Source organism: Tripterygium wilfordii, chromosome 6 (genome assembly GCF_013401445.1).
Source record: "Tripterygium wilfordii isolate XIE 37 chromosome 6, ASM1340144v1, whole genome shotgun sequence".
Taxonomy (NCBI): Eukaryota; Viridiplantae; Streptophyta; class Magnoliopsida; order Celastrales; family Celastraceae; genus Tripterygium; species Tripterygium wilfordii.
The window spans coordinates 9,307,700-9,328,862 of NC_052237.1; the positions used below are offsets into that span (position 1 = coordinate 9,307,700).

General features: G+C 35.5%; 1 protein-coding gene and 1 pseudogene across 5 annotated transcripts; both read left to right on the forward strand.

Annotated features, from left to right (window-relative positions):
• The first annotated feature begins 1,532 nt into the window (after positions 1-1,532).
• LOC120000882 (chaperone protein dnaJ 1, mitochondrial-like) lies at positions 1,533-12,661 on the forward strand. 5 transcript variants are annotated; one of them, XM_038849050.1, is made up of 19 exons: positions 1,533-1,734; positions 1,878-1,983; positions 2,085-2,174; positions 2,289-2,380; positions 4,126-4,209; positions 4,414-4,452; positions 4,664-4,801; positions 4,897-4,938; positions 5,038-5,125; positions 5,996-6,060; positions 6,238-6,300; positions 6,389-6,461; positions 6,933-7,024; positions 7,789-7,860; positions 8,610-8,666; positions 9,262-9,310; positions 9,392-9,461; positions 11,344-11,433; positions 12,209-12,661. In XM_038849050.1, the coding sequence occupies exons 1-19, from the start codon at positions 1,708-1,710 to the stop codon at positions 12,234-12,236; spliced, it is 1,365 nt and encodes a 454-aa protein (XP_038704978.1). In that variant the 5' UTR covers positions 1,533-1,707; the 3' UTR covers positions 12,237-12,661. The 5 variants fall into 5 exon arrangements, with proteins under 5 accessions (XP_038704978.1, XP_038704977.1, XP_038704975.1 ...); XM_038849049.1 differs by having other exon boundaries at positions 1,536-1,765; positions 12,245-12,661; XM_038849047.1 differs by having other exon boundaries at positions 1,538-1,734; positions 12,245-12,661.
• A 680-nt stretch (positions 12,662-13,341) lies between these two features.
• LOC120000702 lies at positions 13,342-16,524 on the forward strand (annotated as a pseudogene).
• Positions 16,525-21,163: the final 4,639 nt, after the last annotated feature.

The following is a 21,163-nucleotide window of genomic DNA, read 5'->3' on the forward strand; positions in this document are numbered from 1 at the left end:
GGGTAAAAAGCTTATCCTTAATTGTGGAAAAATCATCAATGCTAATAATAAAGACCCATCAAAAATTAAATAAACATAATATTAAAGATGTTAAAAAATTAAATAAACATAATATTAAATATGTTAATTATGAAAAAAATCAATGCTATTTTAATGATAACCAATTAAATGTGTATAAATACTGAACAAAAAGTGATAAAAGATGTAAAATAATGAAAAGTAAAGGCTAAATAATTGAACAATCATAATCATTATCATATAATTAAGATAAGTGTATTACAAAATACTAAAGTGCTTTAGAAGCTGCTACGTCTGCTTCTGTATGGCTCAAACTTTTGCCACAGATAATAAAATAAAATAAAATTGAAGTTGTATTAAGAAACGCTTTCAATCATCAAGCCTTTTCCGCCTCATGTGATCAACCATATGTTACAATTCAATAATGTCATGTTATATATAGCAGTGCTATTATCTTACTACTGAATGTACTCGCATTATAATTAAAATCTTTGTGAAGTGTATTACACTTCAAATTTGGTTACTTTTAAAAACCTTTTAGTTTTACCTTTTAGTCGTGTGAATAAATGGGAACACATATTTTCACTTTATTGACGCTACTGAGTACTCATGTTTAGAATGAGATTCATGATTTTTCCATTTACTACTATGCATAGAATGTTCTCCATATACATGTTCTTTGTGACATTTGTCACTTTGGAGAAAAAAGCAGCGCAAACAAGAATTGCTAAACTTTGAGCATATTTTTTCCTTATGCATCAAATATTTCGCTCCCTCTTAGAAAATTATTTCTTAGCATATTGAGACAAAAGTATTGTAGTTATTTGTTCATCTCACAATTATCTCAATTTTCTATAATTCAAGCTCTGTTGTTCATCATGGTAACAAAGTATTGAAAAATTGTCAAAAATCTTTACTTTCCAAATTAATTATGTATCGCGCTTCGCGCGAGCGTGCAACTAGTTAGTTAAACTACTCAATCCATCAAAGAGTAACAATGCGTACGAAACCCCTATCTTCATCTTGATTAATGAATTTAATGATACATTAACATTTATGATACATTACTTTCATCAATGTACTAAATGTATTTAGAAAGACTATACATGAATTTATGAAGATGAATGATAAATATTAATTTATAATAATTAATGTATATTTTGTTCAATTTATGTGAGAGCATTTTAGAGCAATACAATGCTGACTTTGCTGAAAGCCTAAAACATAATTTGTGTTCCCATTACTTTATATGTAATAGATTTTATCGCAAGTGAAGTACATCATTTGAATTTTTTTAATATAATATGATAATTGACTCAAAATACATATAGTAATATTATGAATATTTAAAATATTCAACAACATATTTTAAATCATCATTTAATACGATTTTGGATGGAATTACAACAATTTGACAAAAGACATTTTTTCAAAATACTGCCCCCAAACGGGCCGGGCCGTTCCGCCCTAACTGACGTCCGGCTCGTTTGACACCTCTAGAGGCTAGAGCCGTTGCGCAAAACCCTAAACCTTCTCAAGTATTCGGTGGGCACCAAGGATTCGAGCGGTGCAGTATTATTTCTTTCTTGGTGGATACGAATTCATATATTTTGCTTCTCTATTATGCGAGGTTAACGAATAGTTCAACATTTCGTCTATTCTGTTCCGGCTTCTTCCTCTTAATTTATAATGAGAAGATTCAGCTGGCTAGGCCTGGTGAGCGATGATTCGACTGTTGAATCTTTCTGTTAGTTCTCTGCAGAGATTCTTTTGAACTGATCGGCAGACTATTGAATTTCGTTCTGATTGGCTAAACAAAATTTATTGGATGATTCATGTGGGCAATTTGTTAAATGCAGCGCCGGCGGTGTTTGATATCGTATATGGCCGTGGAGTCCGGCAGTCACCAGGTGCATCGGTTTTGTAGGACTTTCCCGCCGCACCCTTGCATATTTCCGGAACGATGTACTATATTTGTTTCTAGTGCTACAGTTTTACTCGTTCTTGTGAAACCTCTGTTATGGATCCCTAACTTATTTTTTTTTCGCTCTAATTGTTTGGATAAGCTTTGCACAGGTGCAGTTTTGTAATTGGAAAACCTGATTATACTGAAATCACAGGACTGTTAGTGGGAAAGCGTTATATTCATGCAACAGGTTCTCGCACTCTTCCTCATGCCAAGAAGCTTATGGTTCATTTGAATCCTTTAAAACATTCTCGTCCTTTGTTAGTTTTTGTAATTATGACTATGCTTGCATTCGTTTTGGCAGGGTCTTGTTGCTATCCAGCACGAGGCTATTATGAAATTCTTGGTGTTTCTAAGAATGCCACCAGAGATGAGATCAAAAAGGCTTTTTATGTGGTTAGTATAATACTGGCATTTTGTATTTTCCTCTTCTGAGGTTGGGCATTTTCCTTTCCAATTCCAAGTTTTGCCTATACGTGAATCTACAACATTAATTTTTTGCTGTAATTGTTCAAAAGGTATATGGCTGTGCAGCATACTGCATACCTCTAACACTCTTTACCCTTATCATGAGATTGTTAAAAGCCATGTGCTTTGTTTGAAGTGATAACATGTTGTTTCTACAAAGCCATAAATCTGCTTTGATAATGTGAGAGCTGAATATAGTAAAGCGAGCTGTAGGAACCTAGTAAGTGATTGGTGGAAACTGCATAGCAGCATAGAAGAACTTGTAACTGTAATGATACTGTAAACATGTCCATTCTGTTTGAATCCAGTAATTGAGGTTGGCTGCACGTAAACGTGAACATGGGCTGGGTCTATCTTCAAGATGATTCTGAATGGTAGCTCTCAAGGAGGTCTGGTCCTATTTTTGATGCCCTGTCCTGAACATATTTAGGAGTAGTTTTTGAAGAATTGGAGAACCTTTTGGAAAAAGGGGGTGGTGGGTCAAATATATTATGATCTGGGAAACACGGACACGCGTATTGATAGCCAATGCAAGTGTCGGAAACTTGTGGGACACGGACACGTGTCACCGTGTTATGCAATTTATTTATTTTTTTAATTAAAAAATATTGCTGGACATGCAGCGCATGCGTGTTCGGCACTTCGCTTAAAGTCGTCAACTACTTTCTATAAAGTGAAAACATAAATATTTTATAAAAGATATAAAAAAAAATTTGGTGGGCGGTTGATGGTGTTTCCTCTCCTATGCTTCAATCTTTGGTCTTAAAGTTGCTTGGGCAGCCTTCTTCCTCATCTTGTTGTGAGCACAATTGGAGTAGTATTCGTTCGTTCATTCTATTAGGAGTTGGCGCCTAAACTTGTTGAGGATCTGGTCTATGTTCACAATAATCTTCGTCTTTTATCAAGAAAAAGTCCGTAACACATGCAAGGATACACGAAGATGTGGGATATAGGAGGAGATGCCTTTGATGATATGATGGATGAATTTAGAGTTCTCCAGGTTGCCGATTTGTTACTTGATGAACTAGAGATGGAAGCAGTTATATTTGATGATGGAAGGATGGAGAATGTCGAAGAAAATCCAATTGAAGATTTAGATGCATGAAATTATTTATTGTTATGATATTATAATATTTTGATTTGTAGTTGGAAATTTATATGAATTAAATTTAAATATATTTATTTGCCGTATCCTTGACGTGTCACATCCTTATAATTTTGAGCATTGTTGTGTCGGCATATCCGTGCAGTATCGTGTCCGTGCTTCCCAGATTATGCTTTTTATCAGGAATGGTACAAAATTACTTTTTGAGAAAGACGTTAAAGGCATAATTCTTGGTCTATAGTTTTATCCCAAAACAAAGCAACTAAGGAAGCTTTGGTGGCCATTGTCTTGAAATTAACAATGGAGAATCATTTGGACTTTGCATTTAGTTAGGGAAGCTATGGATTGGGAGTTAGACGTGTATATTCATTGCTGAAGAAGAGTAGTTTTTTTGTCCTAGGTGTGGATGTTCGAATTAGCAGCATTAGTGGTCTCCTTTCTATCCACCTTGGAGAAATGTGTATGCTTTTATTTGGATTGATAAACTCTTCTTGCATATCATATGATACCTGTGACAACTATGTCACTATTCTCATTTGAAATTGCTGAGTTCCCGTTTGTTATGCAGCTTGCCAAGAAGTACCATCCAGATTCAAACAAGAACAATCCTTCTGCAAAGAGGAAATTTCAGGAGATAAGAGACGCTTATGAGGTCTGGGCCTGGGCTGGGATTCCCTGTGGCTTTCTCATGATTTTCATTTTGTGTTCTCCCTTTGCCCTCTATTTTCCATGTTGGTTTTGAATTTTGCCTTTCCCAATGATAAATGGAAGATGCAATTGTCATATTGTTAATATTGTCTTACTTTCCATATATATTGAATGGTTTTCTTGTTCCTTCTGTTTTGGTAACTTACAGACTTTGCAAGATCCTGAGAAGAGAAACCAGTATGACATGGTAACTACTTGCTTGACATTTCATTCCTGATTTTGTTTGTATCTGTGTTTGCTTTTCAATAGATATCATTTGGGGTCCAAGGATTTGTTGGTACTGCACTTTTTTTTCTCCTAAATATTAGATGTTGATGCAGTTTAAAGCCTGCAGTCCCACTAAAGGTTTTATGAACTAACCGACAATATTCTCTCTATCTTTCTGTTCTATCAAGTAGCAGAGTAGGGGATCTGAGAGTGGAGGGTATCATCCGGATGAAGCAGAGGAGTTTCGATATCATCATGGTGATGCGGATGGATTTAAAAATGCTCACCAGGCTCATTTTTCTCATTCATTCCGCAAAATATTTTCTGAAGTACATTCTAGCATCTTGTTATTCCTTCAAGCTGGTGTGGTCTGTTTACTTGTATTGTTTAAAGCTGAAATTAACAGAGATATTTTTTTTCACAGATATTTGAAGATCAAACCGATCATTTTGCATCTGATATTCAGGTCCACTCTAAGTGTATATGCAAGTGTGGATGTTAGTCCCGAGTTTAAATACATACAAGCTAAAGTGTATGGATTGTATTCTGATGGGGGCTTTTTTAGGTGGATCTTGTGCTCTCCTTTTCGGAAGCTGCTAATGGGTGCACCAAGCATCTGTCTTTTGATGCATATGTTCCCTGCGATTCTTGCCGTAAGTAAAACAAGCATTATAATGAAATTAATTTTATTTGGAAATCTTGATGCTTTGATTGTGATATATAGAACTCTTTTTTCAATTCGTCATATCAAATTTGTTAAGGTACTTGGTTTTGTGTTGTTATACCGGCTGTATTTGATTCTCTTACAAATTGAAATGCAAGATAGCATTTCTGGGTGGATCCAATTTTTTTGGGACTCGTATTGTCTGATACATGTAAACAAAGAAATTCCACTCGCTGATAAGTCGTTAGACAAATGAAGCTGGACAGATAAATTGATAGTCATAGGATTACTATTTACTTTACTTTCTCTCTCCTTAAGCAGTCCCTTAGAAAATGTCGTGAGTAATGAGGGAGACAATTTACCTAGATTATGTCATAACCAAAATGCCAGAGTCCTCGGTATATACTTAGGGGTGATAAACATCACTTTTTATTCTTGATAAAATCATGAATCAGCGCAAGTGCCTAACTCTTTATTGAGAGAATTCTAAATCGCTCCTTCAAATTTCTTGGGCTGTGGGATATCTGAAGTGTCGTATTGTTTAAATTAGCATAATAGAAGTATCAGTGCTTTAATATTTTTCATTTTGTCTATTATGCTCCTTTTTAGCTCTGGAGGATTATTGCAGTTTGGCGATGGAGAATCCACATTGTGACTCCAACTAATTTTTATGGATTCATCATTCATCTAGCTGTTCCAAAATTGTTTTGGATTATAGCTTTGATGATGGTGATGATGATTATGTTATGTACTTTCTGACTATTCCACCCCATTCTCTGAACTATTCCACCCTGTCCTTCCGAACTATTCCACAACCATCATAAATGACTAAGTTCCTTTGCCCCTTCTTATGGTGCAGATGGGAGTGGTTATCCACTTGGTGCTAAGACGACAGTTTGTCCAATTTGCAGAGGCATCGGTACAGTAAGTGCTGCTAATATGGTGATGAGTACTGGATTACTTCTTTTGAGAAAACTCACTTTCATGGGGATATTTTTTTTTTCTCTTATTATCTTAGGCGTTTCACAACTTATTTGACTCAATATTTTTCACTATCTATTTGACTCAATATTCTTTTTTTTTTATTGAATCCTCACTCAGGTAACAATTCCTCCCTTTACGACAACATGCAGCACATGTAAAGGGTCTGGTCAGATTGTTAAGGTCAAATGCCAATTTAAGCGATGACTCCATTGAGTGTCACATCTAACTTTGTGGCTAAGGTCAGTGATGTTTTATCCATCCATTGCAGGACCGTTGTATGTCATGCAGAGGATATGGTGCAGTTGAAGGCGTGAAGGAAGTTAAAGTTACCATACCAACAGGTTGGTTTTGGATGCTTTTATTATGAATAAACCAAAAATTTTACATCAGGAGGCAAGAAATAGGATCAAATCCTTCCTTTTCATGTATATGTATGTCTTATTTTTTCCTATAGGCACTTTTTCCGGTATTGAGCAGTGCTACTTTTCTCGACTGTATGATATCAACTGCATAATATGTTTTGCTATGCCTCCGAATTCATGATTATTAAATCTTCCGTGCGACAATAAAGCATTTGGCATCTTCTTAGAATTTGGAACTATGTAACTCTGGGAGGTTTGAAGGTCAAACTTCAAAGCCTAAATGAAATATAAGGGGCTACACTGGGTGAATAAAAAAGAAACACAATGGATAATTCAAAATAAATTGATCTATATTAAGGAGTTGTCTATTTAATTTATTTGTTATTTTTATTAATGAAGTTTGTATGTCTCTCTCTCTCTCTCTTCCCCGCTATTGGGAAAATTGACCAGGTATGGACACTGAAGATACCATCCGTGTTCCTGGTGCTGGGAATTTTGGAGGACCACGAAGTCACTCTGGCAGTTTGTACATTAAACTTAAGGCAACCGCTATCTCTCTAAACATTTTAGTGTCACAGTACCTTCATTTTCTGTTCACCTTTTTCTTATTAAATCATGGATTAACAAAAGAACATGAATGCATTCGCGAAGAAAAGCATACGTCTGATTCGGTTTTCCTCTATCCATCTCACTTGCTTGCTGTCTTTCTCTTTCTTTCTCTCTTTTTTTTTTTTTTTTTTTTTTTTGTAGAGAAGAGTTTGGTTGGTAAATAGAATTCTACCCTTCTAGACAAGCCATTTCAATGATTTTAACAGCTGATAATTTCTATGTTTTCTGTTATTACAAAGTCATAAACACATATGGATATATGTTGCATTCCCTTTGCGTCATTCAATACCTTCTTTTTGTATTCGAAAAAAAAATCTAATTCAATTAGTGAGTTGGTTGTTTACTACAGTTTGTTGAATATGAGAGCGGCATTCAGAACAACAGGCGAAAAAAATTAGTTCATTATGATGCAGAGAACAAAGTTATTTTATTTGTTAAGCTAATCTTTTCTAATGTGCTATCTCTAAATCATTAGAAGGTCCGTGTAACGGATTAGTTATCTGGATAAACTTTCTGGGTGTATGGAGATTAGAAAATACGCTATACTGAACTTGTTTATTACAAGGTTTCAGAATCTTAATTCCTCTCTGACTCTCTCTCTCTCTCTGTTTGAACTGCCATTTATCTCAGATTCTCTCTCTCGTTTTTGTTTGAACTGCAATTTCTCTCAGATCTGTCCATGTTATTCGTCATGTAGGTTGCTGATGATCCTGTGTTTTCTAGAGATGGTGCAGATGTTTACGTGGACTACAAGATAAGCCTTACACAAGTGAGAACTGAAACTTCATACAAATAGTTTATTGTGCTTGTCGGGTTTCTCTTTGATTACACATACTTTGGCTTCATGCAATCGCTTAGCCATTTTGCTTTTCTTTAAATTCTTGATTGTTCATTTTTTTCTGTAGCCATTTGCTAGATCCTAAGGTGCATTTTAGTTAGAATGGATGAGAAATACTAGAAAGTTTGCGATAAAGGCACTTTAAAACCACACACCTTGTTGATTTTGTGTGAGGTTGGAGTTAAAATATGGGAAGTTTTTGTGATATTTTACTGGAAAAGTAATCAGCATTTATAATTGCTGAGTTGTTGCCTTTATTCATCAATTTTAGCAAATTTTTTGTTCACAGGAAAAAGAGAGCAAATTTGTTGGAAGCTGACTTGTGCAAAGTTATTCATTTTTTACAATCAAACTTTTGCTACTCAGAAGGAAAATACTTTTCTTCTGCTTTATGCCTGCTTTTTCTTAGGCTGCAAACTTGTGAGGCTTGTGTGGATTCAAAGGATATTGCTATAATGAAATGACATATTTTTCCATAAAAAGGATGAAATATTTATGCTTAATACATATTTAACAATTTGTTAGTGTGTATTGCGTATGGTACTCATAGGTTTTGACTCACAAAATACTTGTTTTATTTTATTTTATCTTAATCGTACTTTGACAAAGTATATCTATCACGCCTTATTAAATTGATGTTTGAATTATTCATTCGTAAACATTTTTTGATTCTCATGCAGGCTATGCTTGGTGGAAAGGTTGAGGTGCCAACTTTGTCGGAGAAGACGCAAGTAAAAGTATACATTTTATCTTTATTTTCTAATTTTGTTTTTTTTCTTTGGTTAAAGAAGACTGTTTCAACGTTATCAACCAGATAGTAAATGGAGTTATAAGTTGATAACTTTTGTATTGCACTTGACTCAATACGTCTCAGCTGATGCAAATTTTTTAGTATTAAGCTAAAGCATAAGGAAGTGTTTAACTTGGTTAAAATTATCCGGCACTAAAGTCAAAGTATGGTTAAGTGTTGAATTTAACTGAAAGCAACATAAGGTGGAATTGGTTGTAGTAGTGAAATGAAAAAAGTTTGGAATTTTATACACTGATCACTAAGTAAACCCTTCTCCCTTTCTGCCCTCAAAGAAACCCTTCCGTTGTGAAATCTCTTTCTATTGATTTTTTTGATATATAAAAATTGAAATTCATTTATTGTAAATGGAATGCTATATTGCCATTTTGCGCCATCATGTTTGATCTAACTGCCATTTTGCGCCATCATGTTTGGTCTAAATGTCTAATTGCCATTACGCGCCATCATGTTTGGTATTCCTCTGATGCCCCAAACCTGTTCTAACATTAATTTCCCATGATTTGCGATGATGGCTCGCTTAGATACCAAAGGGGGTTCAGCATGGCCAACTTCTGGTACTACGAGGAAAAGGTATAGCAGATTTCTTGTATTTTTCCACTATGCTTTCAATTGCCCTCAATATGTTCCCCGCTCAAAATGAAGCTTCCACAGGACTTCCAAAGCACGGTTTTCTTGTAGATCATGGAGATCAATTTGTGCGCTTTCGTATTAATTTTCCGACGTAAGCTTTCTATTTGCTCTGAATTGTGTGATCTCTGTTGGTGGTTTTATATATTTCATTGATGCAATTTTTTTGGGGATATATTTATAATTAACCATGTTAATTGTGCATAATATTTTTTTTTGGATTGTTTCTTGTATTTTCTGGTGCAATTATTTTTGGAGTGATGTCTGGAACCCCTCTGTTTTATCAATATATATAATTTCTAAAACAGAATCTCAGAATAATATGGCGTTGTGCAACTGAACTTCAGATTCTTTGTTTCAAGTAGGCACTCATATGATGTTTTTGGGCCTTAACATTGGTTTCATTGTGCACCAGTATTTGCCACTTCACTTTTTATAGAGTTGGACGGTTGCTAAAAGTTTGGTTCAATGTACCGGCTTTGCAAAAAAATTTTATGGAAGCAAATAATGGGGGGCAATGCCTGACTGCCGATGGCAAGAACTCCTGCCCCTCTATGGACACAAGTTTCTAGGCATCAAATATAATATTTTTAGATTTTTGTATGGTTTTCTGAAATCTTGTTTGTGTTAAAGTTGAGTTCTTGTGATGTGTATAAGCACAATTTATTTATTTCCTTACTTGGTTACATGTCTAATTGTTTGTTTGAACTTTGTAAATTATAGCATGAATAGATGGTCGTGGCATTACTAATCACTTATACTGAGTTTGGAGAATTCTATTCATGAAATGAAGAATCATTGTCATATTTATGACATCAGCTATGTGAATCCTTACTTTACTAATTGAAGTTTCCGCGTTGATTCCTTTATCCACTGTATCCAATTAAAAACTAAACTCTCATTCCAACCCATTCATGTTGATATCCTTCTTTCTTAGAAATATCTGTGCCTTTTCTGCTTCCCACTGCACTTCTTAACATCTACCTGGAATCTATCAATCCACAATGGGATGCTTAGATTTTTGTCTGGTACTGTTGTACATGTCCATCAGTTCATACCATCTTGACCTCAATGTTTAATTAAATATGATTATTATTGTTTTTCATTTGTTTAATCCTGTCTTGCGTTGTGTTGCTGCACATCTACTGCAATATGCTGACATTACTTAGAAAAGAGACACACATCAATTGAACCTTTCTTCGACATGATGTCAGTTTTCTTACTCAACCACATGTTGACATGCATCACTAACAATTATCAAGAAACCATCAGAAGCATATGAAATTTAGGATTGGTTGAAAACATAAAAGAGCAATTGTTTTGAATAAAAATGAGGTCCGGTGTTATGGAAATACAAAGAGTTGTCAACGTAATTTAGCATTGCCTTTGTGTAAACGAGGAACTTGTAAATCGTTGTAGAAATACAATTTTTGCGAATAACAAAACAAAGGAAAGAGTTTCAAGAAAGATAAAGTGGAAGATGGCAGCAAGATGCATATCATAGTAATTAATAGAGTGGGATAATTAAGATTCAACAGGAGGAAAAAAAGATGGGTAAAAGCCTACAAAGGGATGCACTCAGTCAGTTAGCTGAGGGTGGTTCCAAATATATATGAAATAGACCACCAGAAAATGGAAAACTAACCATTCAGTTTGTATAAAACATTCCAACCTAAAGTGTGTGTGAGTGTGTCTTCTTTGCTTAGGTGGGAAGAAAGGTGTGGATGTTGATAGGTTGAGAGCTATTGAGCTTTCTTGCAATATTGGCTTTAAATTTCCCAGATAGGAGAGCTAGAATATCTCTTATATTATGGATTAGTTATCAAATGTTCTTTATCCCCTGCTTCTTCAATTATGTAGATTTGATTTCTATTGTGATTACTTTTTGAATTCATTGCTTTTCCCTTTTTTATTTGTTATTGTTTTGCAAAGATACAAAATCTCATTATAATCAATTGAGTTATTTACTTTTATAGTGAAGTGAATGACCGTCAACGTGCTATATTAGAAGAATTTGCAAAGGAGGAAATGAATGAAGAAAACAGCAGCTCTGCTGAAGGAAATTGGTAAGTGTTTTATTTGTAGTTCATGTGCTATCCGATCCATCTTCTTCCTGCAGTCTTGCATGCCATGTAGCAACTTTGTTCACTACAAAGCATAGTGACAAAGTTAACTGTTTGCACAACCACCTAAGAATTTTCTTGCATGGATTAAGGAAACATGAGAATTTAGTCCTAGTTGGTAATTTGGTACATTATATATGAGAGAGAAACGTTAGTATGGATTGTCATCTGTTTTCATTTAAAGAAAGGAGACAACATTCCTAATTTTGGTTGGGATTAAATTGAAAATTTTGTTGCAGAACTGACATACAAATGCTGAAAAAACCTAAGCATTCCTTTTGACAGTAAAAAAAGAAGATACACTCGGCATGCAATGATATTCCAGAAAAACAGACCAAAGAAACCTAATTTAAGTGTCTGAAGCGAGGAAGAATGCTCATGTTGTGGTTGGCATGCCAAAGTACCTACTGTTTACAGACATGAATTAGTTGTTTGAAATTAATGAGTACTTTAGAAGTTGACCAACACATGCATTACTCTTTTTTGATGTGAAGTTTACTGAAACTTTTGGTTTCCCCTTTCCTTACCCTATTACCTACTAAATTTTTTTTTTATCTCTGATCCTTAAGTCACGGGTTCAAATCTCTGCACCCCAAGCCGCAAACATTTTTAAAGGTGGTACTTTAGCTTGGATCAGTGTACATTATTAAAGTAGTGCATATTAGATCTCCTAGAATCATTGTTCTGATTGTAATGAAGACCCTGAAATGGATAACAGGCTTTATCAGCAGCTATCTACTGGTTGAACTTACAGGTGGCAGGCCCTTCATGAAAGTGTGATGCGTCCACAGTTGATGCTTGAACTATCGTTGTTAGTATTTATTTTGCTGTTCGTGCGCAAAGCCATGGGCTGACTACTGCCTCAAGGTTATTGACGAGCCAATTATCGACCATATGCAGCCCGTCCTTCGGGGGAACACCGTTTATGAAAGGTCTTGGTTTTCTGGAAAAAATCATTAGAAAACAGGATCAATCCCTTCCTCCACCCCTCTTTTCTCCTGAAATAAGTTAACAAAGATAAAAAGGATGAAAGGTGATGCCATTGCTTATTTGTTGTATAGGAATAATAGGTGTCAAGTTATAGTAATGAAATCCATTCATTTTACTCGGTATTTTGTTTCTTTTCATGGATGTATCCCTCTTATTAATTTAAAAAAATACAATTTATAGATTTTTTTTTCTGTTTGTTTATAATGTATATCAACATCAATATGGTGCTGTAAAATATTCTGCTTCTATTTAGTGATTTTGTTGTCTGTTATTCCATTACCAAAGATGTGAGAATTGAGAAAGCCAATATAAAGATCATGTTTGAACCATTTTTGTTGGGCCTGAATTTTTTTTTTGGATATGGAAAGTAAGTAAGCCCAGGGGAAAAAAAAAACCCCTCAGTTGTTGACCGAGTCATTACTTGGGCCTAGCAAAAGCCCAGTTGATTCATACAGAAAGCAAGTGCAGATGACCCAATAGAGTAAAACGACGTCGTTTTAAACTGACGACCTCTGAAGAAAACAACGCAGTCGTTTTTCCGAGTCATTACTTGGGCCGAGTGAAAGCCCAGTTGAGTCAAACGGAAAGCAGGTCGAGATGAAGGCCCAATAGATTCAAACGCCGTCGTTTTAAAAATAACGACTGACCCACTTTGGCTCTTTCCCCTCTCTTCCAAAATCGAAGCTCACGGCTGAGTTTTGATCCTCTGGTCCGGGAAGACGGCGCCTCGCATATGATGTTGTTTCAGGGTCGAGCCAACTCTGTCTTCAAAGCTGAAACATCTCAGAGAGTGAAGTCTGTGTTCATGGCTTAAATTCTCCTTCTCCATTGCCCAAAATCCCCTCGCTTCTCCACTGAAAAAAAGTTTTCACAAAATCACCATTATCTTCTCTTTATAAACCTCCAAACACAAACTCGACCAACAACATCTCTCTTTCTAGGTCTCTATATACTCTCTCTCATATTCAGACTCAGCTTCTCCCAACTAGAAGACTACGAATTAGCTATTTAGTTTCCCGTTTCTCTTCTACAGTCCAAGACCCAGTTCTTGATGATGTCTCCTCACAGCCTCAGTTAGACACCAAACAAGAAGAAGAGTTTTCCAATACCAGGTTGTTTGCTTCGAATGCACCTTGGACGTACACTGCTGAGGATATTCGATCTCTGTTTGAGAATTATGGGACGGTTCTCGATGTAGAGGTATTGTAAATTACTTTTTTTTTTATCGTTGTTGTTTAGAATAATTTTGGTTTCCATGTATGGGATTTTGCTTTTGATTGAATTACTGATGCGGGTCTCTGCGGTTGTTTAGTTTTTGATGTATGGCGAGACCAAGAACAGGGGCTTGGCATTTGTCACCATGGGCTCACCTGAAGAAGCTGCTGCGGCTCTCTCTAATCTCGATTCATATGTAAGCATATCCTTCCAATTGCTTCGTGGGTTTATCTCAAATTCTTGTGACTTTCGTCTCACTTAGCTTTCTTGAGGTGATTTGACGATAGATGTAATTAGAATTATTGCTGAGCATTTCGTAACATATAAATCCATGTGACGAGAGCTTAATGTAACTGTTTGGCTCATTTGTATCTATGAATGCTCAAATTTTAGTTTTAGGAAACCTAATCAGCCTGAAAAGACAATGACAAAATTTATATTCACACCCTAACTAATGGTGGAGAATTAGTTTTCTATTATTCTTGGTGGTTGCACACTTGCACTCTTATGGAGCTCTCTCTTTCTATTCTTATTTTTAATTTGTAGTCTCATGAATTTGGTTTAGGAATTTGAGGGTCGTGCTTTAAAAGTCAATTATGCAAAGCTGAAAAAGACAAAAACCTCCTCCCGCATCTGTAACTAGGCCAGTGCCAACGTTCAATCTGTTAGTCGAAAATCTGTCCTATGAAGCAAGTTCTCAACATCTTCAGGAGTTCTTTAAGGCAGAGGGCAGAAATGTTGTTTCTGCTGAAGTTATATTTCATGATAATCCAAGAAGGTCCGCTGGGTATGGATTTGTCTCCTTCAAGACAAGGAAAGAAGCTGAGGAGGTCCTTGTGCGTTCAAAGGAAAGGTAATGCTGCATTTATTTGATTAAGTTAAATTATTTAAATCGTAAAAATGTGTTTTTGAGCATGCCAGCATGGACTGGGTTTGATACTAAATTGCATTGTTTAATTTGAAGATCCCAGGAATCAGAAATGAAGAACTCTAAGAAATTTCTTTTGTGCAGATTTTTATGGGAAGATCAATTCGAGTGCAACGTAGCAGACAGTTTGTGAAAATGTAAGCAAAAGGGGATTCATCATCTGATGATACTCCGAATGAGTTGACCTCTGGCACAGAGCAAAAAGATACTACTGACACAAGTTGATTGTCCACCGATGGAAGAATTGATATTCATCACTTTCTTCACTTGGCAATTTTGTAGGTAAACCCTCGGAAATGCCTTTAGTAGATCTTAAACTACTATATTCTTTGTGTTTCTGTTTAATTAGCTGGTTTGCGCTTTCTGCGTCTACTTTTGTTCTCAAATCTGCAATGCCTCAAGTAAAATGAAGCATATTTATAATTTAGGTTATACTGTCATATCTTAGATTTCCTAAAATTTGTATCGTTACGTAATCCTTTTTCCACAATGTTTCCAGTACAGTAAAATAAGTAAAACCCTCAGAGAAAAAAAATGATGTGGCCACTGTATTTGTTCCAATAGGGTAGGGCAAACTGGATTTTCATTTTTCTTCCACAATTATTTTTGCATGTGATAATCTTGTGTTTCTTTGAGGAAAAAAAAAAAAAAACTGTTAAATATGGTCATTCTTCTTCTACAAGTATTATTTTTGTCCAATGCGTACAAGAAAGTATTTCCCTGAAATTTGAATAGCTTGACTGAAAAGAATTTGAATGGATGAACATCTTCTCAACCCGGGGGTAGCCTGTGGTTAAGCCAATTCTTTGCAGTTTCATGTAACTTCAGTCCATTATCCTTGTGAACTTGGCTATGATTTTTGCCATTCACTCCTGCAGAATCCTGCCTGCGAACTTATAGAGGGCAGGTGGGATGAACTCTCAACATGAACTTCTAATATTCTCAATTGACCATTAGGATCTACCTTCTCGAGGTGCCTTGGTAAGCATGCATTGGACCTTCAGGCGAGGCTTTATATGTTATGTTTCATTTGTATTATTCTTTGTTGAGCCACCTAATTGGATGATTACCAGGTGAATTGTTGTTGTTGAACCAACAGCACATAAAAGTATGAAAGTTCTTTTTTTTTTGGCATTGTACGATAAACACTAAGGCCTTGGTCTCTCAGCGAGCTTGTTATTGGCACACACTTTCATCTAAAACTTTCAAGTTTCACTGTTAGCTGATTACATTATTTATTGATGATTTTGGTCTTTCATTGTGGACTACCAAACTCCCTATCATTGTTTAAGCCATCTGAAAAATTTTCCTTCCAAATTGATCTCTCTGTCTCTCTGAAACAAACGAACATTTGGTGGAGGTTTATAAAATCCAAAACAAAGCCCGAGCATTGCACAAGCTCCTTATTTGCTAGTTATGAATACTTGTGTGCATTTGCATCTTGAGTTTCTTGTTGCTGTGAGGTTCATCTTGAAGCAATACTGGCTTTTGTTTATGACTGTTATTTCTGGAATATTATAAAGTTCTACCCTCTTGCTTTCAGTTTGCAATGGATATGTTACTCTATTTTCCTCTTATCTCTGAGAAATTGTGTGAATATCCTTGACTTTCTATGGCAATTTCTTCTTTTGATCCCAATTGTTCTCTCATATTTCATCTCTCACTGAACACACTCACATGTTCGATTCGTTCACATTCTAGTATAATGCATTGCATCAAGAAGCGCGGTTTTTTTTCCCTTCCTTCCTGCCTAAAAAGATTGTTTTATCAATTGTGTGCAGATTTCACCTCCATCAAGCTGATTGCTCTTATCAATTCAACCAGTATGAATAGAAGGAAATCAGGAATGTCCTATTACTGTACTGGATTGTTGAATATTTCATGGCAGTAAACAGAAATTACACGTTTGTTTGAATGGGTTACTGATAGAAGATTATCTTGCAGGGGATTGGTGGTTGAGAAACTTGAACCTTCAATCAGTAGAAAAGAATCAAGTAAATTAAACTTTTGGTCAGTGTGTTCCTCACAATCTTCCTGTCTTTGGGCCCTAGTAAGACTAAAAAGTCTTTACAGATGAAGTAGAAAGGACAATATTTTGCTTCAAAGAAGAGGAGCCAAACTAATAGGGTGTACTGTGTAGGGTGGCAGTTGGCTAGACCTAAAAGGGACCTAATGCACCAACCAAAGCCAATGATCACCAACTACAAACCCAGAGTTAACCAAATGATGTATGCCTTTCTTGAATATTGCATGTGACAATTCGATTCCCACTGATAGTAATACCCTTGTAATCATGCGATGGGTTATGACTCAATTTATCTTGTCGCCAGGTGGAAAGTTTTGTGCGCGTGGGTTGACAATCGAAGTTTAGTTCCATATTGAATATCCAAAGAACAAGTTTGTATGATGTACTTTTCGGTTAACAAAAAAACAAAAACCCACATGTTTTATTTGTGAAATTATGCCACAGCTTTTGATTACGTTTCACTGAAAAACTCATCATGCTCATATATCCGGGTAAGGTGGCTGGTTATTATCATAATAGGGATTAGGGACGACCCACCCTCTCTAAATCCTAATAATGTTTATGCACTACTCATCATGGTGTTGCTATGTTGATGTGTACACTCTTCTTTGCTTGCCATAACCTGTTTGATGAACTCTGGTGGTGACATTTCAGGATATTAGCATAGACAAGTCTTATAAAATGCCAATGAAAAACACAACAGAAGGTGGAGTTTGTCTAAACAATGACCTAGTTTGGTAAAGTTTTTTCACAAACATTTCTATTACTAAAAAATATAAATGCTATGACCTAGCCAAACAAATATTTTCTGGCGGAAATTCCTAGGCACTTTTGGTAGCATAAGTACCCATTTTGAAAATGCTCCCATTTGTACAATTTTGATAGCATTTCGATTTTTCTTCCCATTCTGTCCTCAGTCTTTGTTTGTTATTGCCATTTTATCCCCTATCACTTTATCCCTCATATCAGTACTTTATCCCGATAATGGAGGGTGTGCTGCTACTGTGCTAGTCTGCGAAGTCAGTATAAAAAAAATGTAAAAATCAAATAAATCAAATAATTTATTTTTGGTTAATGAAAGGGAGATGTGAGGACACGTGTTTATCAATATTATTTTTTGGTTTTTAAAATATAATAATAATATATTTAATAATTTATAGAATAGATTTATTACAACTTACAACTAAAATGCATTACCCCTCCATGTAATTTGTCACAAAAGTACACAACATAAAATGTTATTAGTAAAAGTTGAACCAAACACAACTGATTTGTAAGCACTGGAAAAGTGCCTTCCAGAGCGAGGGAAAGAGACATGGGTTAGTAGCTTGAGCTCATCTCTCTTTTATATTTTTTCATTTTAGTGGAATTATTCGTTGTTCTTTGTCTAAAGATGTAGGCAAATTGTATCAATCTCATTAAATTTATGTATTCTTTCACTCTTTTGTTTCTATAGATTTTCTATATTCCGATTTTGTTGGTTAATTCACAACAATTAATTCAGCCCATAACTTCAAAAAAGCTTTATTCTTAAGATTTGTGAGCTGGATATGCTCATCTTGGAAGTAGACAGAGTGTGATATTTTTTTTTTGTGTGATCTTTGAGCAATGACAGCTGCATCGGGCATCAATGACACCTCAGAAGCGGAATAAAACAGAAGATAGTCGCATATTGACAACCTATTATTCGAGCTAATGACAACAATGCATAAAAACTCTAAAATAATTCTATTAGCCAGTGGTGGCAAAAAAATCGATTCAGAATCGTTTTCAGATGGAACAACAAAACATGTTTATAAAATTTTTACATGTCCAGATCTTAATTCGAATTGGATTTTGGACATAATTAATTGTCCAAATCCAAATTGGTTTAAATCCGGACAAGTAAATCGAATAATAACCTAATCCGGTTAGGGTCCGGACAAATAGACCGGACAAGATTTATGTGTTTGGACCCGGATTTAAATAGGACATAAAAAAATCTGTTTGGATTTGAATTTCGGACATATAGTTATGTTCAAACTTGGTTTAATCCGAGTCGAAAAGATTCAATCATTCGAACTGGACAGAGTTTTGTCTTTCCTACTATTACCTTTAAAATCGAATTGATGTGGCATTTGGTAGTGGTTAACCACCAATTTGGGTGTTCCACAATTCATTTATAATAGGAGAGTTTACAATTTTAATGAAATGATTTGGGAGGTGCGACGTACATTACAACATACTTTTATTTTTTATTTTTAAATTTATTTTTTATTCATCATTAAATATGAATTATAGATATTTGAATCCGTACATGCAAAAAGGGTGAAAATATCTCATGTTTATTTAGTCACCAACGTTGAAATCAATTGTCTTAATCTACCCAATTTGAAGTTTTGACCGTTAAAGAACCATTGACCAAGAAAGAGGAGACAACAAATGCCGTGTGTTAGTGTACCTTCTCAATTCTAATTAATTAAGTCGACGTAATAATTTCTGGAGTTGTTTGAACATCTATAACGTGCAAATCATAACGGTCACTAGGAATTTTTGTTCATAATTAATTGACAACTCTCGTATTCATGGAACCCACTTTGATCAAATCAGACACCGTCCATCACGAGGCTTATGATCAACGCGTTTTAAAAGAAGAATATGCCGATCTATCAGCGGTCCCAGTTTGGCAAATTTGCCAGAACATACTACGTGGACAGCTAGGATGCCACCTTGATTATTTTGGCAGAGTCAAGGACCGAAGCGTAATTTCATATAAAGTTGTCTACAACCGACTGCACCCAATCTTCCATATAAATAGAGCACAGAGCTCATTGTGCTCTGTGTCTGAGTCTTCTCACTGCAAAGCTCGGCAAAGCTCGTTGTGATTTGTGTGAGAGAGATATCAGCGATCGACAATGGCTTACTCGAGCTTCGTGACTCTCATTCTCTTCTCTCTGGTGGCTGGCTCCGCCTTGGCTCAGGCTCCCTCAGCCTCGCCGACCCCTGCGCCGAAGAGTTCGCCTCCATCCACTACTCCTGCACCAGTTTCCACGCCTCCTACCAAGACTCCTACTCCTGCTCCATCCACTGTGACTCCTCCGACCGAAGCACCGACGGCCTTACCTCCGATGTCTCCTACGGCCCCTGGCTCTGCTCCTTCTACCTCTACGCCTCCTTCAATTGCAGACACTCCTGCCGGAACTCCAGGTGGTGCTCCTAGTAACGGTGGTAGCTTGAACAGATTAGCAATCGCCGGATCTGTTGCTGGAATCGCTTTCGCGGCGGCTTTGCTACTGTAGATCTGAATATTTCTCACGGTTATATTTTTAGTAGGATTTTTTATTTTTTTTTTCTTTTGGTTTTTATTTTGGGAGATGATGATTGACGGTTGAGATTGGATTGCCTACTCTAGTTTATTATTGTTAATTTAGTATCATTGCTGATTATGGATTCTTTTTATGATATTTATTTCCATTTCCATTTATGTATCTCTTAATTTAATTAATCAACGGCATAATGTAATTTTTGGTCAATTTCATAATCAAACAGTTACAAAATTGTTTCAATATGGATAGCCAAAAGTAGGGGTATCTACAATCAATCCGCAACTGAGAAATCAATCTGTAATCATGGTTTCGGATATAGTTATGATTTTAGTAAATGTTTGGATATTTTTGCTGTCATGGTTTTTTTGGTTAACCGAGAAAATCAAATAATATTAATATATATATATATAAAAGTTACATATTGGGATATGAGACTATGGAAGATCAATTAGTATTTATAAAATTCTTATTATATCTTCATAACAAATTATAAATTAAGATATCAATTAATCTAATCATTACATAAATTATAAATTAAGATTGATTAGTTGAAACTCATGGTGACTTTATCATTTTAAAATTCATATAAATTAATATTGATTATTGTTAAAGTGAAAGTGGGGAGACATCTTCATATATGTTTTCTTTTTTTTATCTCTCCATCTTGTAAATTTATTTTTCTTTAATTATGATGAGATAATATATTTATTATCCTTATGATTAATTTAAATACGTTAATAAACAATGTCGTGTCAGATTGATCTCTGGAGCAAAGTAGTACAGAGACTCTCGAGACATATAGCAGAGGTATCATGTAGTGTCTTGGGCCGTGGTCTGTAATGTGGTGATTATGTTTCGTGGACAGCTGGAAGGAGGTCAATGTCTCTTTTTTTACCATGTCAAGTACACAAGCGTTGTGAACTGCGAGCCTGTAGAAAAAGGGGGGTTGGGGGGTTATAACAGGTGTCACGTGGTAGCAGCTGTTATGGAGCGGACACCATGTGCTTTTGCTACGGACAAGAGAGACGAAAAGGGTTGTAATTATTATTTATTAATTTTACTTTTGTTTTATTTTTTTTTAAAAATAATAATAATAATAATTTTGCTTTTGCTTGATAATGGGTGTGGGTGGCCTGTGGGCGAGAGAGAGAAAGTTGGCAAAAGAGAGACTCGAGGAATCTCACACCTTAACTTTATAAACAAAGCAGC

Coding starts and splice junctions, on each gene's coding strand:
- LOC120000882 (XM_038849047.1), top strand. CDS start 1,708: ATGAGAAGATTCAGCTGGCTAGGCCTG. Junction 6,061..6,237: donor TTTGCAGAGGCATCGGTACA/GTAAGTGCTGCT, acceptor ATCCTCACTCAG/GTAACAATTCCTCCCTTTAC. Junction 6,462..6,932: donor TAAAGTTACCATACCAACAG/GTTGGTTTTGGA, acceptor AAAATTGACCAG/GTATGGACACTGAAGATACC.